General features: G+C 34.2%; 3 protein-coding genes across 3 annotated transcripts; 1 reads left to right on the top strand and 2 right to left on the bottom strand.

Moving 5' to 3' along the window:
• The first annotated feature begins 2,880 nt into the window (after positions 1-2,880).
• LOC139867390 (probable folate-biopterin transporter 7) lies at positions 2,881-5,313 on the top strand. The gene is made up of 2 exons (XM_071855763.1): positions 2,881-3,265; positions 4,062-5,313. The coding sequence occupies exons 1-2, from the start codon at positions 2,935-2,937 to the stop codon at positions 5,090-5,092; spliced, it is 1,362 nt and encodes a 453-aa protein (XP_071711864.1). The 5' UTR covers positions 2,881-2,934; the 3' UTR covers positions 5,093-5,313.
• Positions 5,314-5,466: 153 nt separating this feature from the next.
• LOC139865648 (uncharacterized) lies at positions 5,467-6,542 on the bottom strand. The gene is made up of 2 exons (XM_071853727.1): positions 6,341-6,542; positions 5,467-5,937 (listed from the first exon to the last, which is right to left on the bottom strand). The coding sequence occupies exons 1-2, from the start codon at positions 6,498-6,500 to the stop codon at positions 5,741-5,743; spliced, it is 357 nt and encodes a 118-aa protein (XP_071709828.1). The 5' UTR covers positions 6,501-6,542; the 3' UTR covers positions 5,467-5,740.
• A 7,806-nt stretch (positions 6,543-14,348) lies between these two features.
• LOC139867625 (origin of replication complex subunit 3) lies at positions 14,349-20,099 on the bottom strand. Its single transcript, XM_071855989.1, has 17 exons — positions 20,040-20,099; positions 19,503-19,706; positions 19,251-19,425; positions 18,916-19,085; positions 18,696-18,826; positions 18,338-18,611; positions 17,884-17,952; positions 17,668-17,735; positions 17,477-17,564; positions 16,758-16,966; positions 16,559-16,628; positions 16,398-16,477; positions 16,239-16,328; positions 16,046-16,121; positions 15,671-15,783; positions 15,048-15,224; positions 14,349-14,558 (listed from the first exon to the last, which is right to left on the bottom strand). The coding sequence occupies exons 1-17, from the start codon at positions 20,097-20,099 to the stop codon at positions 14,453-14,455; spliced, it is 2,160 nt and encodes a 719-aa protein (XP_071712090.1). The 3' UTR covers positions 14,349-14,452.
• Between the last annotated feature and the right edge of the window lie 271 nt (positions 20,100-20,370).

Raw genomic sequence — 20,370 nt, 5'->3', positions numbered from 1 at the left:
TACAGAAAGATTCAATGACAGTGCAGGTTGCGACGTGGACGCAGCGTGGCTGTGACACGACCTGCACTGTGACAGAGTTGCGTACAAAAGTCTGAATTTTTCCACATTTGCCCCTCTCTTGATGGCTCGTTGCAGGCTGCGATTGAGATGTCTCACCCATGACTTCTGGCTCTTCAAAAAATCCTCTGCCTCTGTTTAAACACCATCTTTGCTCTAGTTGCCTGAATCTCAACCTGAACATTAAGTATTAAACAGTTAAATACCAATACTGTACGCACTGCTGGGTGACAATACAGTTTTATCCCACATGAAAGCACCTTCAACTTTAATCTGAACATATAATATACAATTCTATTCTATCTATATTTATTCATGACAATTTTACCTTAAAATGTACTATTTGTAACATAATATCCATCTCGAATACACAAAAATTCATTTTTATATGAATAATCGTTATTTCTGAATTGGGGTATGTATACAAAGTGTTGCCATTTGTTTCAAACGACTGTTAAAATTTGGAATTCACACTTTATGAAATCTTATGTAAAGTAGAACCATTTTTTATTGTCCATTTATTTTTTGTCTTCTTTTAGCGGCAGTTTGGGATCATCCAACACCCCCGACCTTAACTGATGTGCAGGTGGAAACCCGGCTCAATCCGAATGCATGAGCGGTAAAATTCCCTCTCCCACTACCCTGCAACCCACGAGAATTCAACTCTTGATCTCTCCCTAAAAGAGACAGACTACTAACACATGAGTTACAACACAGTTTTTTTTTTTTTTTTTATTGTTCTTTGACTGTGGTAAATATAAAAATTAAGGCTAAATATTAAAATCATTAAATTTAAGAGTTTTGTACTGACGTTAATAATTAGGAACTTAAATACTTGCATTATAATCAATCGAGTATTACTAAATTCACACAAGTTTATACAAAAGTATCACATAATGGCGTGGACCATTAAATGGATCAATAAAATTGTTTTTTGTTATTCACACTTGCTTCTCTCTCATCATATGATTGATTATTTAAAGTTTGTTTTTTTTACATTAGTTTGGGATCACTCATGGACTAAACCACCCACACATTCATCTTCCGTAGTTGCATAACTCACCTTCAACTACTGCCTTAAGAAAACCCGGACCAATCCGAGGGCATGGCTGGTAAAAACCCTCCTCCCCGCTGCTCACGCACTAAGCGAAAGGAGACATGAGTGAATACTTCAGTTCAGTGATAACATTGAGTGCAATGTTCTAGCCCAGCGGATTCGAACTCCTGACCTCTCGCTAAGAGAGACAAACCACTACCAGTTGAGCTACAACTCATTGTTGATTATGTAATGTTTGTATGAATCTATCATTTTTCCGATTAACATTCAGGGGACATAAAGTATGTTATGTCCGCTTATATCTATTTAATTTTGATTATTACAGTGAGTTACGTGGTAAAATTGGTAGTTGAGTCAAATAATATTGTATATTACTCTATATATCTAAATGATATACACCAAATGAATAGTTGCCCCCAATAGTTTCACAAACACCCCTCAAACTTTTTATAGTTTCACAATTCAATCCCGCCCTTTATAACACTTAACTTTATAGCTTTTACAAACTTACCACATAGTTTTCACATTTTATACTTTAACCATTACACTTCTCATTCATTATAAATCGATCCCATAATTTTTACTAACTAACAACTATTCAATATTATTATTATTATTATTTCTCATTCATTATAAATCGATCCCATAATTTTTACTAACTAACAACTATTCAATATTATTATTATTATTATTATTATTATTATTATTATTATTATTATTATTATTATTACTATTATTATTAAATCAACCACATAATTTTTCACTTTATTATTGTTTAACTTTTTTTTCTTATTATAAATTAACTACGTAACTCATTATATATATATATATATATATATATATATATATATATATATATATATATATATATATAATATATATATATATATATATATATATATATATATATATATATATATATATACACACATTATTCTCTACATCTCTAAAAGACAAAGACTTTATGAATAGTTTTTTTCCATGCTTTAATCGTTTATACATCGTGCAAAAAGGTTGTACCTACAATGACACCACACTAAACATTGAGAACCATTATAAACTTTAGGGCGTCAAATGTAAATTCCTAGGGTAAAAAATGTAAACTCCATAGGGGTCTAAAGTTAAAGTTCAAGGGCCAAATCGTAACTTATTTATTTTTCATAAAACTCTCCAACCAATCCACCTATATTTTTAACCGCCTTTAAATTTTTGTACGACTTGGAATAGGTTTAACCGACATAACCATTAAACACGAAATAATTTTACGAACCAAACACAACAAATTATATCTGAAACGGAGCCCGACGCGGAGCGAGGGCTCCTCCACTAGTTGTATTTAAATGAATGAAAAAAGGAAAAAAAATATGTGATTGGTTGGGCTTCGTTGTTGATTCCATAATTTACCCCGCATTTGTTACAACGAAGCAATTGACAACAGTCCACAACGCTTGTGCTTGATCGTTTTCCTCTTCAACATGTAAAACGAAGCAATTGAGAACGGCCCGTAGACCATAGTGTGCGGTCTTGTAGGTTTTACACCACTATTCATAAACGAGATGAAATCTACAAAAGGAATATGAAATCTACAAAAGGACTTTTTTTGCTAAATGTTAAAACCTCAGGGTGTATTACACCACTATTCACAAACTTCTGTGCCTCTGCCTGTCGGAACTCGGAACCATATATATGCCAAAAAGGAAACAAATATTCCATTCCTTTTTAGTATCTTCCGGATCCTAATCATTTTCTTTACCGGAAACCAGAAATCATATAAAACCAACGACGATTCCGGCCTATTAGTCGGAAAACAATCACCGGCAATGGAACCCTCATCAGAAAACAAACTTGAAACAACCACAAAAACAAGTAATGATTCCATCAAATACTATAGAAAAAAACGATCATTAACACAAGGGGGAAATCGAGTAAAGATGCTTCTAGGGTTAGGGTTTTGGATGCAAGGTTTTCGTTGTTTTCCGTGGATGGCGGTTACATTCTTCTTAAAAGACAGTTTGCGTGTCGATCCATCAACGTTACAAATTTTACAGACTTCTGCTAATTTACCAATGGTTGCAAAACCATTTTATGGGCTTGTGTCTGATTCGTTGTATGTGTTTGGGCAACATCGAATTCCTTATATTGCTTTTGGAGGTATGATTCATGTGTTTTTATGAATATTTTTTTTGTGATTATTGTTTTCTGTATGTGTTATTGATTATTCTTGATTGTATGATTACATTTTGTAATAAGCCTTATATGAGCCATCTGGTCATTTTATTATCAAAGTGGTTACCTTTTCAAGTTTTTGTATAAACATAATTTGGAATTGATGATGGAATCAGGTTTAACATGCAAGAAAACTTTGAAGATGACTTGTTTTTCATTATAAAAATGTGTGTACTTTTAGTGAATTTGTTGTATTAGTGCATAAAATATGATTTTTAGTTATTAGTATAGCAGAAATTGTGCATGATTTATGTTTCAAAATGTCATAAGAAGCAGAGTATGACCAATTTTGAACTTTACTTTGTATGGCAAAGTAACTGTTATATGTAGTTCAAGTATATATACTGATAAATCTTATGTTGAACTAACTGTAAATATATGTTAATGTTCATGTCTACTTAGTATGTTTTTACTACACAAGCTTTTGTTCCTATATATGAAATATTCAGTTGTACAAGATATGTAAATTTTGTTCCAATTTGCAAGGAATCCAAAGTGGCAATTTTAACCTATTTACTGTTGATGGAATTTGATTTGGTTTGTGTTACATCTTAAATGGGTCATACAGGTTAAAAAGTGCCAAAATATGTTTTTACTAATGCCTGTTACTGTTTTAATAGTTCTTACAGAAAAATCTGGATTATTTATTGTAATATATTGTTTCTGTAAATCATATTTTCTGCATATCCAATATATAAATTATTTATATTATGTTTTGCAGCTTTGTTACAAGCTATATCATGGTTTGCTGTAGCATCTTCACCCTCTTCAACCATTTCGTTCTTCACAATCACTGCTTATCTCCTTCTCGGAAACCTTGGTGCTTCAATAGTCGAGGTAGCAAACGACGCTGTAGTTGCAGAATGCGGAAAACAACCCGTTAACAAAACGGATCTCCCCTCATTTGCGTGGGTCGCTGCATCAATTGGTGGTGTTATGGGTAACCTTCTAGGCGGTATTTCCATCGATCACCTTTCTGCACGATCAATGTTCTTATTATTTGGAACCCTAATGAGTCTTCAGTTCCTTATAACAATTTCAGTAAGCGAAAGATCACTAAACTTGCCTAAAAATCAATCTAACGATGGTATAAAACGTCAGCTTTCTGAGCTTGTAAAGGTACTAAAAAAGCCAGAGATTTGTAAGCCGATTATATGGTTTGCAGCGTCTTACGCCGTAATTCCAGCTCTAACTGGCACCATGTTCTTCTATCAAACTCAACATTTAAAGATCGAGTCATCAGTTCTCGGGATTTCAAAGGTGTTTGGTCAAGTAGCTATGTTGTTATGGGGCGTTGTATATAACCGTCACTTGAAAAATATCCCTCAACGAAAATTAATTTCGTCAATTCAAGGAACATTGGCCGTTTTGATGTTATCAGATGCGTTATTTGTGAAAGGGTTTTATCGAGCGATGGGGATACAAGATTCGGTATACGTTGTAGTTGTTTCTGGAGTTTTGGAGGTTCTATATTATTTCAAAATTCTACCTTTTAGTGTTTTAATGGCGAAACTATGTCCACCTGGTTGTGAAGGATCTTTAATGGCGTTTGTTATGTCTTCAATTGCATTGGCATTTATTATAAGCGGGTATCTCGGGGTTGCACTCGCTTCTTATGTTGGAGTCACTGAAGATAACTTTTCAGGTTTTCAGAAAGGGCTTGTAATACAGGCTGTGTGCACTGTTGTTCCCCTGTTTTGGTCTTCATTTATCCCCGACACCCCACAACTCGCAGTCGAAAAGAAAATGTAAAGAGAGGCTCGATGCAAAAACAAGAAAAAGTATAATTCATTGATCATGGCCTATTGTCTCACTCTCGTGCATACAACATATACAGAGATGGTGATTATGTGTACGCTTAGAACAAAAGATGCACAAATGATATACGATGTCTAAGAACTGGTTGATATCGCAATCGTTGTTACTGGGACCGGTTAGAGTCATTCAACCTAAAGAAGTTATATGTACCTATTTATCGCCTATGTGTTTCAGATTAATTTTTAATTTGATCTTTCGTGTAATTAACTCATTTCAGTATACATCTTTCATTCAATCTTTTAGTATAAGTATACGATCTTTAAAAATTTAAGCTAGAAGAATAAATGATAGAAGCGTTTATCGTACAGTAAGTGCAAAAAGTAACTGGTTGCATTAGAAAAGAAACATACAGTAATGCAGTAACATATGCTGTTTCCAGAAACCATATTAGAACATAAAACTGATTCTATTAATCCAAAGATAAGATGCCAATAGAATAACCAAACCATTAATGCTTAACTGCGAACATAATTTTAACCATGTCAAAGAGAACATAACAAGAAAAAGGCCCTCGTCAGCTAGACACTGCACAGGGCAACAAACGCAACAAAGCTAGCGTAGACATACTTGTCATTTTGTACTTCAAACACGAGCATCCCACAATGAGTCAGCAGAGACATTGGAAACAGTGGTCAAGAGACGGTAAATGTCTTTAGGAGGGTTCAGCCCGAGTTTCACAGCCCTATTCCAACGATCCATTCGCTTCATCCCAACACACGGCCCGTACATCATGTTCATGTCGAATTGCCTCAGAACTTGTTCATTTGCATCATGATTCTCTGTCAATACAAGTAAACAAAACCAATGTTTCAGAAAATTCAAATCGAAAACAAAGAAATATACACTACAGATACATTTTAATCTCTAAATACTTCTACAGCAAAACTGAAACTGCACTACCCTGTACAATTCATCACAACAAATTTAAAAGATAACTTCTACTGCAAATCAAACTGAATATTTTCAACATTTAATTTCTCTAAATCCTAATTATCTGTAAATAATTGCATCTATCAATTGAAACCAATAGGTGTATCAAATGTTATCTTAAGAGTATTTAACGTATAGTCATAATATTTGCCCTAATTTTAAATCACTAGCAGATGCTATGAAACCCTAACTATACATTCGAAAACTTATATCCAATTAAAATTTGAGATTTACTGAGTTTAAGCTATTCACCTTGGAGATCAGGAGAACCATGGGCGATCAGAGCAGGAGGTTGCGCAGTATTCGATCCGAAACTTGCAGAAGTTTTCGATTTGGTTGCTGAAGGTTTACTGATTCCTGCATTCTTCTTCCTTTGCTTGTAAAACCCTTTCATGTCTGCTGATGAAGCCATTCTGAATTGTTAATTTATTTGATTATGATTACGAAACCCTAGTTTTTTTGCTTTAGGTACTTTTTTGAATTTTGAATTTGAATTTGAATATACCAAAAGGGGGAGTGTCGGTTTATATTAAAAATGTTGGTAACAAGGATTTAGAATACTTGCAGTAGTCGCCCCTTTATTTATAAAAGTTTTAAATTGTAACCATAACTTTGAGTTGTATCAAATATTAACCATCTAAAATGAGTAGTAGTAACGATAATAAGTTGTCATCAATCTATGGCCATGTTTGGCAGAGAGTTTTTAGGAGCTTTTTGAAGCTTTTAGCATTTATAAAATGTTCCTGATTAATAAAAAGCCTCGTTTGAATTTAAAAAAAATAGCTTCTAGCTGTTAGATCACCACATTAACCATGCATGTGAAGTCACAGGCATGGAGTACACTTTTTGGTCAAAAAGTGCAATTTGACTGTGACTAGTCAGGGTCAGAATTTGACACTCAATAACCCAAAATGTCAAGGTTTTGTGTCAAAATTCAGTAGGGTCCACGTCTTTTATATTTTAACATTTTATTATTTAAATTTAATACATTATTTAATAAACATAAATTTAATATTCACAAAAAAAAAAAAGTACATTCGGAATAAAAAAAGCTGCAAAAAAAACAAAAACAGTTAACAGAAAAAATTGCAGGAAAAAAAAAACTACTCGTCATCGGACGATTCTTCGTTTTGTTGCGGTGGTGGTGGATCGAGCAAGTACTTGTATTTGTCGAGGAACACTTTTTGAAGCCCTTCGATCATATCTTTGCGGGCTTGGTCGTCGATTCCCGAGGGGTTGATGGTTAAAATGCTAGCTCCTTGAAAAGCGGTTCGGAGTGTTTCTTCTTTTTTCGCATGTCGCACACCCGATGTTCTTTCCTTTTTATGTTTTGAAATAGCTTCCAAAACCTCCTCCGCTTTCGATGAACGAGATGAAGATCAAGAAAGATGAGTATGAATGTGAAGATAAAGATATGGATGAAAGGAGTATAAATAATATAAATAAATAGATTTTTGGAATAAAAAAAAATAAAACGGTCATATAGCCGTTGACGAAAAACAGGCAATCAGAACACGACACATGACGTTTGACGTTTTTCTCGTTTCTCTGCCGACTGACGCCCCTGAGGCGTTTGATGTGACGCCGCGTTACATGCGTTAGAGGACGTCAGCGAGCCTGACGGGACCCCTCTAACGCTGCTTTAATGGTGGTCTTAGGGGAGAGAAAAAGCTCTAAACCTAAACGCTGATGGGAGAAGCGTTTCATGCCATTAGACTAGCTTTTTGAATTTTAATTACTCAAATACCCTCTCGTTAAATCTATAAATCCTCCCACGTATTCCCATAGAACCCTACTATATCTGATGGTTATAGTTCTCTTAGAATATTTTGGGTTAGTCAACATCATCTTATTGTTGCTGCTATCTTAGTTTTGGTTTGTCTGCATGTGACTTTTGAATGGCTCACATGGGTACTTCTTGTACATTAATTGTAAATTGTAAGTATGCTACATAATACAAAGCTTGATTCGAAGAGTAAGTGCGGGTGAGTTAAGTGCGGGTCCTTTATGAAAGAAAAGAAGACGTGCGGATGTTTTGAAACCGGTGGCGAGTGACGAGGGAATGTTGAACTTCTAGATAACTTGGCTAAAGTTTCTACGGGGAATAGTGAAGGTCGTAAATTTTGTATTTGTGCGGATAAATTTTGCAAAGGTCATTGTAGGAGTTGGCATGTGCACCCTAGCAAGTTTCGGGTTAATGGGGTGAAAAACCTTGATTTGAAGAGTAAGTTGAAGATGAAAGGTAAAGCTAAGGATAAGAGCTTAAAGGGTGGAGGTTTTTGTTTGCGTGATTCTAGCGACGAAGAGGATGTCGGGAGGGCAAAAGGCATACTTTTGTGAGTGTAGAAGGAACGCGCATTGGTGTGGGTGCGGGTAGACTGTTAGAGGGTATTGGATTCTTTGACGAATTTAGGAATGGAGGTCTCAATTCGTGTAACATCCCACCTTTTTCCGTTTACTTTTCCGTTTAATTATTTAAAGTCCGTTATATGATTATAACATCCCTCGTTAATACGCGTTTTAAAAATATCTCGTTTAGGTAAATCACGCACCCGCAACCGAACTCGAGGGACTAGTTTCGCCAAAGAGGTGACTAGCATTTGACTAGTCAACCCCACCTCCCATCTTTTTTCATTTCCATTTTCCTTTTCTTTTACTACTTCCCTATTTTCTTTCAATTCTCTAATTTGAAGATTCATCATCTAAATCCGTTCAAGCAAGCATCAATCAAAACAAATTACATATTTGGAATCCTTGCAACTTCCTCTTCGATTCCATACCGATTTCATTACATTTGGGTAACTTTCTAAAATCACTAGATTTTGTGTTCTTGATGTTTTTAACTTATAAAGTTGTTAATTAGTGTCTATGGCTCAAGTCTAACATGAATATATGATTTATATGTTCGATTTTGTTATTTGAAGTAACTAGCATGAACATAAACTTTGGTGTGTTTGATTTGGTGATTTGGTTGTTTGAATGATGTTAAATGTTATAAATGCATGTATTAAATGAGTTCCTAACATCACTAGCTTCAATTTGATGTGTAGGTTGCTTTAGAAAACTCCATAAACTTGATTAGTGATTTTGGTGATTTTGGGTTAGGGTTTGATAAGCTTGAAATGAATAGTTGATGCATGGAATGCCATGAATTATTGTTAGTAAGTAGTTAGTTGTATTGTATGCTTGAATATCTACAAAACGGCGTGTGTTGTGTATGCATTAAATGCCCAAATCATAAATGTGCACTTGTAAAATTTGAAGCATTAAATGTGTGCATTGATTGATCATTTGATTTGAAAAGTCGGTTATTGCAAATAATGTTTTCGGTTGGTCAAATGTGTTTAGTTGTGTTCTTTGTCAAATTACCTTTCTAACGATATAAGATACAAGTTCTAAGTGTTAGCGGTTTGTGATTTATGCTTGAAAGAGTTTTGATTTGAGACTTGGACATTTGAGACTGACCAGGTACCAGCACACGTTAAATGCCGCGGCGCGGCAGTCTTGGGTCGCGGCGCGACCTAAGGCGTGTTCAGGTTCTGACCAACATGGTCAAAATATGAAAAATGTTTGGCACGATATGGACCTCCGATTCACATGTAACTTGTTCTAACATGCTTATATATGAATAAAAACCTCAGAAAAATAGTTCGGGACCCGATCCGAACGTGTTGACTTTTTCGTTGACTTTGACCGACCAAAGTTGACTTTTAATCAAACTTAACCAAATGTTTGTGCAACCATTCTAACATGCTTTTATACTTGTACCTTACATGAAACATGACAATTTGATTCACATGCTATTATGATCGAGTCTTAACGAGCCATAGGACTAATTGAACACTTTGACCTATCGTGTTTACCGTTATTGATACAAACCTATTTGTTTAGGTCAAGACTAGCATTCGTTCTTGCACACGTTTATTTGTTGAAGTACTTTTACATACGTGCACTCAAGGTGAGATCATAGTCCCACTTTTACTCTTTTGAACTTACATTTGGGATGAGAAAACATAAACGTTTCTTTTTACTAAGCGAACACAAGTACAGGAAAACAAACATTCTACATACGAGTTTGAACAAAAATCCTCAATTCGATTATCATTAGTTACACTTGCCGGGTGTAAGCGAGAACTTATGTTATATGGCCATATGGGTTTGACAAACCCTCATTCAAACGGTTCGCTACCGTTTACGAATATAATATATTTTCGAGAAACAGTGTATGTTCTAACACTATTGTGATGGGGTTCTATGGAAGGAATGTTAAGCATTGATAATTGGGTGCTCGTGAAACAAACTTTTGGAATGTATTACTATTATATCAATGTTACAAATCTTGTGGTTCACTTGTACTTACTTACTTAAACCTATGATTTCACCAACGTTTTCGTTGACAGATTTCTATGTTTTTCTCAGGTCCTTGAACGTTTTGTGATACATGCTTCCGCTCATTACTTTTGATACTTGCTTGGATGTCGAGTATATACATGCATACATGGAGCATCTTTTGGCTACTTTTAAATCGTGTCGCATAGATTTCAATTGTACTTATAACTTTGTAACGTAACTTTTGGATGAACGATTCTTGTAAACTTGGGAACAAATCTTAACTTTTGAAATGAATGCGACATATTTTTGGTCAAACGTTATTTTAAAGACTGATGACCACGTAATGGGACCTAAGTAGTCGGCGCCGTCAATGACGATTTTGTCGGGTCGCTACAATTCGGACAGGGTGGGTCAAGGTTGCAAAATTCGCTATTCGGGGATTAATCGGTCGGGACTTTGGAAGGATTAATCGGCAATTCGGGAATTAATCGGAGATGAATCAGATTGTACTGTATACATTAATATATTAAATTTTGAAAATAATATGTGTAACTATAGAAAAAAGTCATAAATATAAAGATAATTTTTGACATAATTGTCTTAAATTGTTCATTTTGCTTCAAAACAATAAAAATCTCGTTTAAATTCATGTTAAAATGTTAACCATTTTTTACTTTCACTGACTTTGATTACCAAATTCGATTTTGATCCATCAATTGACGTTGACCGTTTAATTAAACGGATTTTTAGAAATCGGAACGGATTGCTCTTAAAAATGATTAATCGGGGATTAATCGGCGAGTAACCGGGTTTTTTACAACACTGGGGTGGGTATCGAGTCTACATTCACGTTCAAGGCGAATGAGGGAGATGACATCAAACCTTCTAACTTCGGATCTTGATTTGGTTATTGCTTGTTCTTGGTTTGGATTGGTTCTCGTCCCGTTTAGGTGTTTGTGTCATCTTTGTTTTGGTTAGCCCACGGTTAGGCTCGATTTAAGTTAGCGTCTCGGTTAGGTTTTGTTTACGGTCATCGAGCCTTTTGTTGTGGTGTGTCCTTTTGTATCTCGGTTTTCTTGTCTCCTTTTTAGAGACTAAGATGTTAATAAAGTTTTTGTTTTTTTGCCAAAAAAATAAATAACACAACTTACCTTTGCCTTTAAAAAAATGAAAAAACTAGGAATTAATACAAATTAACTATATTTCATAAAAAAAAAATGATGATATTTAACAAATATTATATACTATCGCACTTTTTTTTATTTATTAAATTTTATGTTTTAGTTTAGCAAATATTATATGCTATCCTATTTTTTCCTAACCAATGTTTATAATTTAACTTTTTTTTTTCTCGTGTTTATTTTTGTCATTATACCATTAGCTACATCTACTTTGCCAAATACCTAAATATAATGCCTTTTTAGTATTTACCGCCATTATCATACTCTTTTTCATCATACCTTCATTCGCATACCTATTCATTTTCATCATCTATTTTTTTTCGCCATAGATTCGAGCATTTGCTCTTGATTATATGGTCGTTTTAATCGATTGGGAAGCCGATTTGACTTGACCCCATCTTTAATTGATTCTTATCTATTGATTTCTTGCCGATTTGATTTTAGCATGTCGTGATTATTAGGGTTTGAATCCGTTTCGCCCTTTTAATCCGGTTATTTTGTAAAAAAAAAGAAGGTAAAGAATATTAGTAGTTACTAGGCATGAATACTTAGTAATGAAATTAGTTAAAGTCATATGGAATTATTGGACGGATATATTTTCTTCTTATGTTCGCTTATTAAAAAATTTGTTTGTTCACAAACGTAAATGAAAACAAACAAACAAATGTGTTAGTTCAAATGTTAGTTGAACAAACAAACATGAACGAACATAAATTTGCGTAACTTGAATCATCATTGTGATGCATATTCAACATTAAAAACCACCCCGAACGTGAGGGTTAATTCTGACAAATGTACAAGTCATATAAGACATGAAAATGTCTTAGGGTTTATACTATAAAATTTGGGTTTAGATTAAATAAGAATGTGATCCACATATATATATATATATATATATATATATATATATATATATATATATATATATATATATATATATATATATATATATATATATATATATATATATATATATATATATATATATATATATATATATATATATATATATATATGTATGTATTAATTTAAGTGAATTGTTACTCCTATCAACTAACATAAAAGAACATAAGCAAACACAAACAAATGTTTACGAAAATATAATCGTACGTTCACGGGTGTAAACAAACGAACGAGACATATGTTCATTTTTGTCGTATTATTAAACAAACATAATTTAGTGTTCATGTTTTTTCTTTCATATTCATAAAATAAACATAAATGAATTTTCCGGTTGTTCACGATTGTTTGATGAACGTTTGGTTCGTGTACATGACTCATGCCATTTCACACTAAAGATTTTTTTTCATTACCCTTTTATGTTGTTTTCGAATGTTTATGGAATAATAATTACGTTTTAGATATCATAAGGGTCCGACTACCACCACCTCATATCTTTCTTTGTGCCAATGGTTTCGTGTTCCCCTCTGCCCTCACATGTCCTGAGAGTTCGCCAATGGCACGATGATATTCTCTCTCCGCCTCACCATTTCCTACACATTCCCTTTATCGCATTTTAAATAAGTCACATTAACGTACAGTTTTAATTAAGTTAGAAACGTTCAGTGTAATTATATAAAAATCACAGGGACAACCGTCGTGCACTACCAAATCAATTAAGGACCATCGGTGTAACTTGCAAAAGATAAAAATGTTTTATGCAATTTATGTAGACCATAAGCACTATCACTATAATTTATAGTAATTTTTTATCACTTTAATTTTGTAAATGTAGATATGTTGACAATTCATCTTTTTTACACGATGAAAACTGTCACGTAGCAAAATATATATGGGCAAACTTGAACATCAGTTGTCTTCAATTGAGCAATTGACTCAATCTGGTGAGTTTTCTGGTAAATATTTATTTATGTGATTAAAGCATCTTCTTCATACCCCGAACAAAACTAATTCCGTAAAACAATTATATAAAATTTACCAGTGACCCCATACTTCCTGTTATATTGAATGTTGTAGCTTACTCTAGTGCCTCCAACCCCAAAGTCATATTTACATCTCATAACAACTTTTTTTTTCGAACGGCGATATCGGGCATCATCCAGAGGGGACTTAATCACTTTATCGATCATATGCCATCACCCACACACCCGTTAGGAAAAAAAACCCAATTCGCACGATGTTGGCAGACCATCAAGGGTTGCGGAAAACCCCCGGAACCTTCTCAAATCGCATTGATTTTGACAGTACCATCAAAGATTGGAAACTTCTACTTAGAGTGAGAATCGAACCTGCGTTTACAGTACCTCAAGTTGAATCCCACCTCATATCACTCAAGCCAATGTGTTGGTGTTACTATTGTATTATCATAATAAACATTTAAACAGACACCAACACCAACCCCCACCCCCACTGATTCCAATCCTCCACCACCACCACCATTCAGATCACCGTTTGCATCATCAAATACATTAATTTATGTTTTTTCACTTTACAATCTTTAAACTACCTCTTCAAACTCATTTATTATATTAATTTGTTTCTCTAAGTTGCTACCAATTTATATTTGATTCATTGCCATTACTACTTGTTATCAACCCCACCACTTATACCACAACCCCATATTCATTTTGACCATCTTTAAACTCAAATACTAATCAAATCAGTCATTTGTTCCACTTACTTCCTTTAGACTGCAAAATAACACAGGGCCATAGCTAGAAAAATTTCCAGCTGCATTAAAAAAAATACACTACTTTCTACAAAACAAATAAATAGTTCATGGGTAAAATTGTACTATTGCTAATGAAAATAAAGAAGTCTTTCACTAGTCAGTTGAATCGACGAAGTATATGTCGCTCCAGCGTACCACATGATCATGGCAGCTCATGAGTTAAAGTCCAAAGGCCACCCTCTGCACATAATCAGGCCGCCTCTTACTTGGCATCCGAAGCAGACCTGTAATCTGGAGCTCCGTTACTGCCCTGCAAAACCGTGCTCTACACGAGACGAGGTTAAGGTTTCCAAACCCATTAACAAGCATATGGTATGAAACTAGGGGTATGCACCAGTATAATACAATACCAGACGAGCAGACCAGAACCAAACCTTTGCGATAAATGAAACCTAAAACCAGAACATTCTTTCACCTTTGAGGTACCAAACCAGACTCAAACTTTGATCAAGTCACTCAATTAACTTCTCACCCAACTGATATCTTTTCATTAAACTTTAAATTAGAAAAAAAAATCATGTTTGAACAGAACACAAACACTTTTTTTGGCGGCGAATAGAACTGACTATATCGTACCTCTTTGATGACTGTTCTGGTTCAGATTTACGCATTCTGGTTCAGGTTTAAGATTACGACCCAAGATTTGCACACGAATAAATCTGACTATGCAAAGACAAAATGACAATACAATGTAACCGAAAAATCAACCTGCTATAAGTTGCAATAAAAAAAATTGATGCCACAATAAGGATACTGAGCGGAGGCTTCTGTTATATTCTTGGGTTCAACGATCGTTTTTCTTTTCTTAGGAGATGGTGAACCTTTCATCCTGTGCCTCTCTTTTACGGTTTTTTGAGAAATGTTGGCTTTAAAAGATTGATACCAGTCATGAAGATTGATAAGATCACCATGTTCCTGAGCTAGTGTATACCTAGAGTGCAGGAATTGCAAGTAGGTAAAAGGTAAAAGGTAGAAGGTAGAAGGTTTTTCCCTGTTCGGGTTACCTCGGAGGGCGAGTAATCCGACCCCATACTCCGATGTACGGGGTCCAGCAGGATTACTCCCTGGTTGTCTCCAACCCATCCCTGGCCTCCACTAAATATTCGTCATAGACAGAATTGCAAGTAGGAGATGATTAAAAACATTGCTTTGAAGTTATAAAGATTATAATTTTAATGGGTCATTTTAAGTATAGGTCGAGTATAAGAGGGTTGACATGACCATCTTTGACTCCAATAAATCAAAAACTGTTTACAATTTGGACATGGGCAATTTTGTGATTCAGCCACATCAATTCGTTGGAGATGAAGAATAACCCGTATTGACCCATTCATGAATAAATGGGTCTGTACTCATTAGACCAAAAAAACATCTTACATTAATGTTGTATCATGCATTGATGATGTTAGCGCATTGCTACTACACTTCAGGAAACTGTGGCACTCCAGTAGATCAAGTTGAATCCTTCGTCTAGGATCTCCTAATATTGCCTAGTAAACAAGTTTTTATTAAAAAAAAGGGGTTAGCAAATTAAAATTTAATAAAGACTAGAAATATTTTTATCAGATTGAAATAGCAAAAATCACGAATTTGTTTGTGCAGCATTTCCAGCATCAAATAAACCAGTAAATGAGCATACGTGTATCATTATCCTATTTAGCAAAGGTGGCAAAATTGACCTGTTAACTTATGAATTATTTATATAGTTTGTTTTAATACACAAACATATAACTAGAGTTTCTAATTACTTACAGCCTGTAATTTATCGACGTTCTTAAAACAGACGATTTCATGGAAAGGAATGCACTCAATGGGATGCAAATGTTCCCTGCTTCATAAACGAATAATCACATTATAATCTATTACTTAATATTGAATTCTTTCATTTTAAAAGACTAATCTTTAAAATTTTGATTGATGAATCACAAATGAAGGTAAATGTTACCTTGCCATGGTACTAATTAGTTGAAAACCTTTCTCATTTAATGTTTTGGCACCTTTATCTATATTTCCAACATTGCGAATTGCTTGTCTCCTGTTATACGATGTAAGTTAATTTTCATTTCAAAATCTTTAAGTAAGTAAAAATCAAATGAAGAATTACCTAGATTTGCTTGGCGATTGATTCAAATTATTATCTCCAAATTTCTCTTGCAACTGAAGCTCTTTTACTTTCTCATGGATCTAGAATAAATAAGAAAGTCAACTGGTCAACAGGGAGACAAATCAACTCAGTTACAATATACAACTGTAAACTAATCATACCTCATTCAAACCATTTGTTAGCTTACTCCATTTCTCATATAACTGAACTGAAGCAGCTGTCGGCAAGTCCCTGAGTCATAGAATGAATTTCAAAAATGTATCACTTTATACATTGACTATCTATTACTAAATCAAGCTGCATGATTAACAAATAATATAATAATCAAACAACAAATCATGAAAAAATGTTTCTTCTTACCTTACCTGGCGGATTGTGTGTCCAATTAAACCGCCCTTATGCATTTTAACTGATTGACCATCCATACTGTACTTCCATGAAGGTCTTTCAGAATCAGGTTTCAACTGCATGTAATCTGAATTCCTCAAGTTATCAAGCTTTGGATCTAACGCCTCATGGTACAAATCCAATAAAGTTGTTTTCTGATTCTTTCCCACTTCATGCAAGCACTGTAACAGATTACATGGTTCATTTATAATAAACATATACTATACAACAACAACAACAACAAAACCCAATACCACATAAGTGGTGTATGGGGGAGGTGAGATGTAGACAATCCTTCCCCTATCCGAGAATAAAGACAAGTCATTTCTCCATCCATAGTGAAAACACTCTCAAAAGTAGAGAAAGTAGGAAAATTTAAAAAAAAAAAAAAATTAAATTAAAAATAAAATTGAGACGCCATGAAAATGGTAAAATCAAATTTCCATGGGTTTTAAATTCTGCCTGAAATTTAATTTAGGCTCTAAGAGTCAGTCAAGTCGTCGCAAATAAATCGACGCTTGTTGTCGACTCAATAACTAGAGCCGTAAATAAACATATACTGTAGAATCAATAAATGGTGCAAATTAATGAATTAAACAAAAATAATTATTTATGATGCATACTATGTGTATCAAAAATCAAATGTGACAGTAAAATCTAAAAGTGAAGGTGAAGAGAAATCGGGGTCTCACCAAAACCACACAACTCCACAAATTCAGCATTTCCTTCATTTTTGAAGGTCCATTTATCGATACTTCACTTTTTGGTTCAGAAAGTCTCCTTGCAAGAAGATAGAAAGCATACTTTAGTACACAACACATTAGGTTTTTCACTGCATAAATTTCACAAATTTACTTGCTACAGTACTGAATACTGTAAGTACCTCACATAAGAGGGAAGATGAAGAGCTTGCTTGGGCCATGCCTTTGCTAAAGAAGTAGATCCATCGCTCTGTGTATCCTGCAAGGGAAAAAAGGGGTATTCTAATTAAATTTTGTGCTTTAAAGAAAGGGGAAGAAAAATAGTTTCAGAAGCTAAATAATAAAACGTACTAAACTCGTTAGTTAACATATTTGGTGGCAAAAAACTAAAAGGTAACCTCATCATCAAGTAAGCCTTTCATTGTGAAACTTAAAGGCTCCATAAGATAATGCTGGACGATTGCCATCTGTTAAAAAAGTCGCTAGCAATCAGCTTCGTATAGTTAATACTTCCTCTAGTATATATATGCTAATAAGAGTAAAGAATAATAGTAACCGTGCTTTGAAAAGGTGGAAAATGGTGGTTCATAAGATCCGTAACAGGTCAAAGAAGATAACTTTTGGTATGGGTCAGATTGATCCGGAGCACTATCGGTCACAAATTTTTATATAAATAAATGGTGTACCAGATATCCAAAAATCACAATTTTCTACCGTATATGTAATTTTTAAGCTAAATTTTGATTTACCCATTTGATACAGTAGAAATAATAAAGATAAACCATATGGACCCGTGTATAAATAAGAGGGTTAATATTACCACCTCCAACTTTTTATATCTGAACTACCAACCTTTACAGCTCTAACTAAAGAAGTCAAGGTTCCATCTTGTCTCAAGAAGCAATTTCTTATAAAACCTGCAACCTTGTGACCAAGTACAAACCCAGAGCACGGTCTCACAAGAACCACTTTTATAACCGCATCCAATCTATCAGCAGGAGACCCTAAAATGAACTTAGAAGGAGACAAGTGTTGAACCGCCTTCGAAGAAAGTATGCTTTTAGGTGCATCAAGATTCGTTGCAACTCCCAAAATCAAGATTACTGGTATCTTAATCACCCATTCACTGATTAAAAGATAAATATAGTAAAATACCCTTGTGATGATTATCTATAATATGCATTTATAATTAAGAAATTAGAAAGCATACCTCAACATGAGTATGAAATCAGAAAGTACAGGTCCACTGCACCTATCCATATCTTCAATAATAACAACCACAGGGCTCTTATAACTATCGTGCTCCATATACCAAGATGCTAAGATAGATATGTCTGCAGCCTATTTATATACAGATTTAAAAGAAACATGCTCAAAAACTAACAAAAAATATATCTCTATATATGTATGATGATAATCACAAATCTTACATCAATACTATCATTCAAAATCTGCCTTGATAGACTTCTCAAACAACCACCTATACCACTCTTGGTTGAAAAATCTACCGATGAGAGGTTAGCCACATGGCAACCACGTGACTGCAAATGTATACCTAGATCCGCAAACGTCTGAAGATCATCAACGAATTCCAAATTATCTGCGAATCAAAAGATCGTGATGTAAGTCATTATACATGTAACAATTTCCTTATTGGTTTTGAATATAAGCGTTACTTTCATATATTGTTTATCCATGCACAATATGTAGACAAGAATTTGTAAGAAAACAGAAAACTTGCATAACTTGAAATTAGGGAACTTACTCATTACCACGAGGCCTGTGAATATTTGTTTAGCAGAAACATCAGTTACAATGGGGTACGGGCAGGCAACTTTGTTAATATCAGGTTTGCCACTTGAACAAATTGCATCGAATGATTTGTGTACCCAACAATCTATCTCATTGAATACATCCGCATTAATGTTATGCAAAACATCCTACAATTTGAAAGTACAAATCACTTATGACCATACAATTGCATGTCTAAAATGTCAATAGAGAAAGTGACATTAACCTTAATGGTCGATTCAAATTTCGTCCATGCTTCGTGAAAATTCTTCATTCTAGAATTCTCGTGCAACTGATTGTCGGAAACTTCGGTTTCATCGCTATTGACCAAAGATGCTGACAAATTGACCTTAACTTTTCTGATAGCCCTTGCACCTGATTTTTTAGCACGTTGTTGACAAGTGGATGCTTTGTGCATCACATAAAATGGCTGTACAATTAGAAAGCATATGTATTAATTTTGACATTCAAAATAAAAGAACCATCAGTTCTTTATTTTAAAACTTTGTTAAAACCTAATTTGTGAATCGTCATGCTTCTTTTAGGGTTTCAGCAACAAAACCCCAAAATCAGCTTACTGGACATAGGGCTTTGAGTATAAAATACTAATTATTAATAAGCTCAATTCATTGTGTGTGCGTATGTGTAATTTATTCCATAATTATGATCTGAGCATGACATATACACAAATACAAGGTAGTGAAATTAAGACGAGTGAAAAAGAGATTAATGATAATAATAATAATGATAATGATAATAAAACCTTTATATCGTTATCTGAAATATGAGAAGGAGACAGGTCATCAGCTGCGGACGGTGCCATTGATTTTGCTGCTTACTTGCTAGGGTTCTTACGGTCTAGTGGGTTTATCTCTTGCTTTTTGGCGGGAAAATGTTATAAACAAGGTGGGGCCACGGTGCTACTATTTTTATATTATACTTTATTTTGACGGAAAATGTTAGTAGTACCTCACTACCTCCTACGTCTGTTGCGTTTGTTGCGACTTTATTGCATTATTTTAGTGACTAGCTCGTTTTGACTTTTTCGTCTTCTAATAAGTCGGTCAACGGTCAAAGGTCGGGTCAAATGCAAG

Source organism: Rutidosis leptorrhynchoides, chromosome 9 (genome assembly GCF_046630445.1).
Source record: "Rutidosis leptorrhynchoides isolate AG116_Rl617_1_P2 chromosome 9, CSIRO_AGI_Rlap_v1, whole genome shotgun sequence".
Taxonomy (NCBI): Eukaryota; Viridiplantae; Streptophyta; class Magnoliopsida; order Asterales; family Asteraceae; genus Rutidosis; species Rutidosis leptorrhynchoides.
Note: the sequence above shows the minus strand (reverse complement) of the source record. Positions and strands in the feature narration are given on the sequence as shown.

Bases quoted from the DNA above. Each gene is read 5' to 3' on its own strand.
- LOC139867625 (XM_071855989.1), bottom strand. From the start codon at position 20,099: ATGGCACCGTCCGCAGCTGATGACCTGTCTCCTTCTCATATTTCAGAT. The intron at 17,736-17,883 runs GTTACCTTTTAG...CAGGATACACAG, and splicing joins AAGGCTTACTTGATGATGAG to AGCGATGGATCTACTTCTTT. The intron at 16,329-16,397 runs GTAATTCTTCAT...ATCGTATAACAG, and splicing joins CAATCGCCAAGCAAATCTAG to GAGACAAGCAATTCGCAATG.
- LOC139867390 (XM_071855763.1), top strand. From the start codon at position 2,935: ATGGAACCCTCATCAGAAAACAAACTTGAAACAACCACAAAAACAAGT. The intron at 3,266-4,061 runs GTATGATTCATG...TATGTTTTGCAG, and splicing joins TCCTTATATTGCTTTTGGAG to CTTTGTTACAAGCTATATCA.
- LOC139865648 (XM_071853727.1), bottom strand. From the start codon at position 6,500: ATGGCTTCATCAGCAGACATGAAAGGGTTTTACAAGCAAAGGAAGAAG. The intron at 5,938-6,340 runs GTGAATAGCTTA...TTGTATTGACAG, and splicing joins TGGTTCTCCTGATCTCCAAG to AGAATCATGATGCAAATGAA.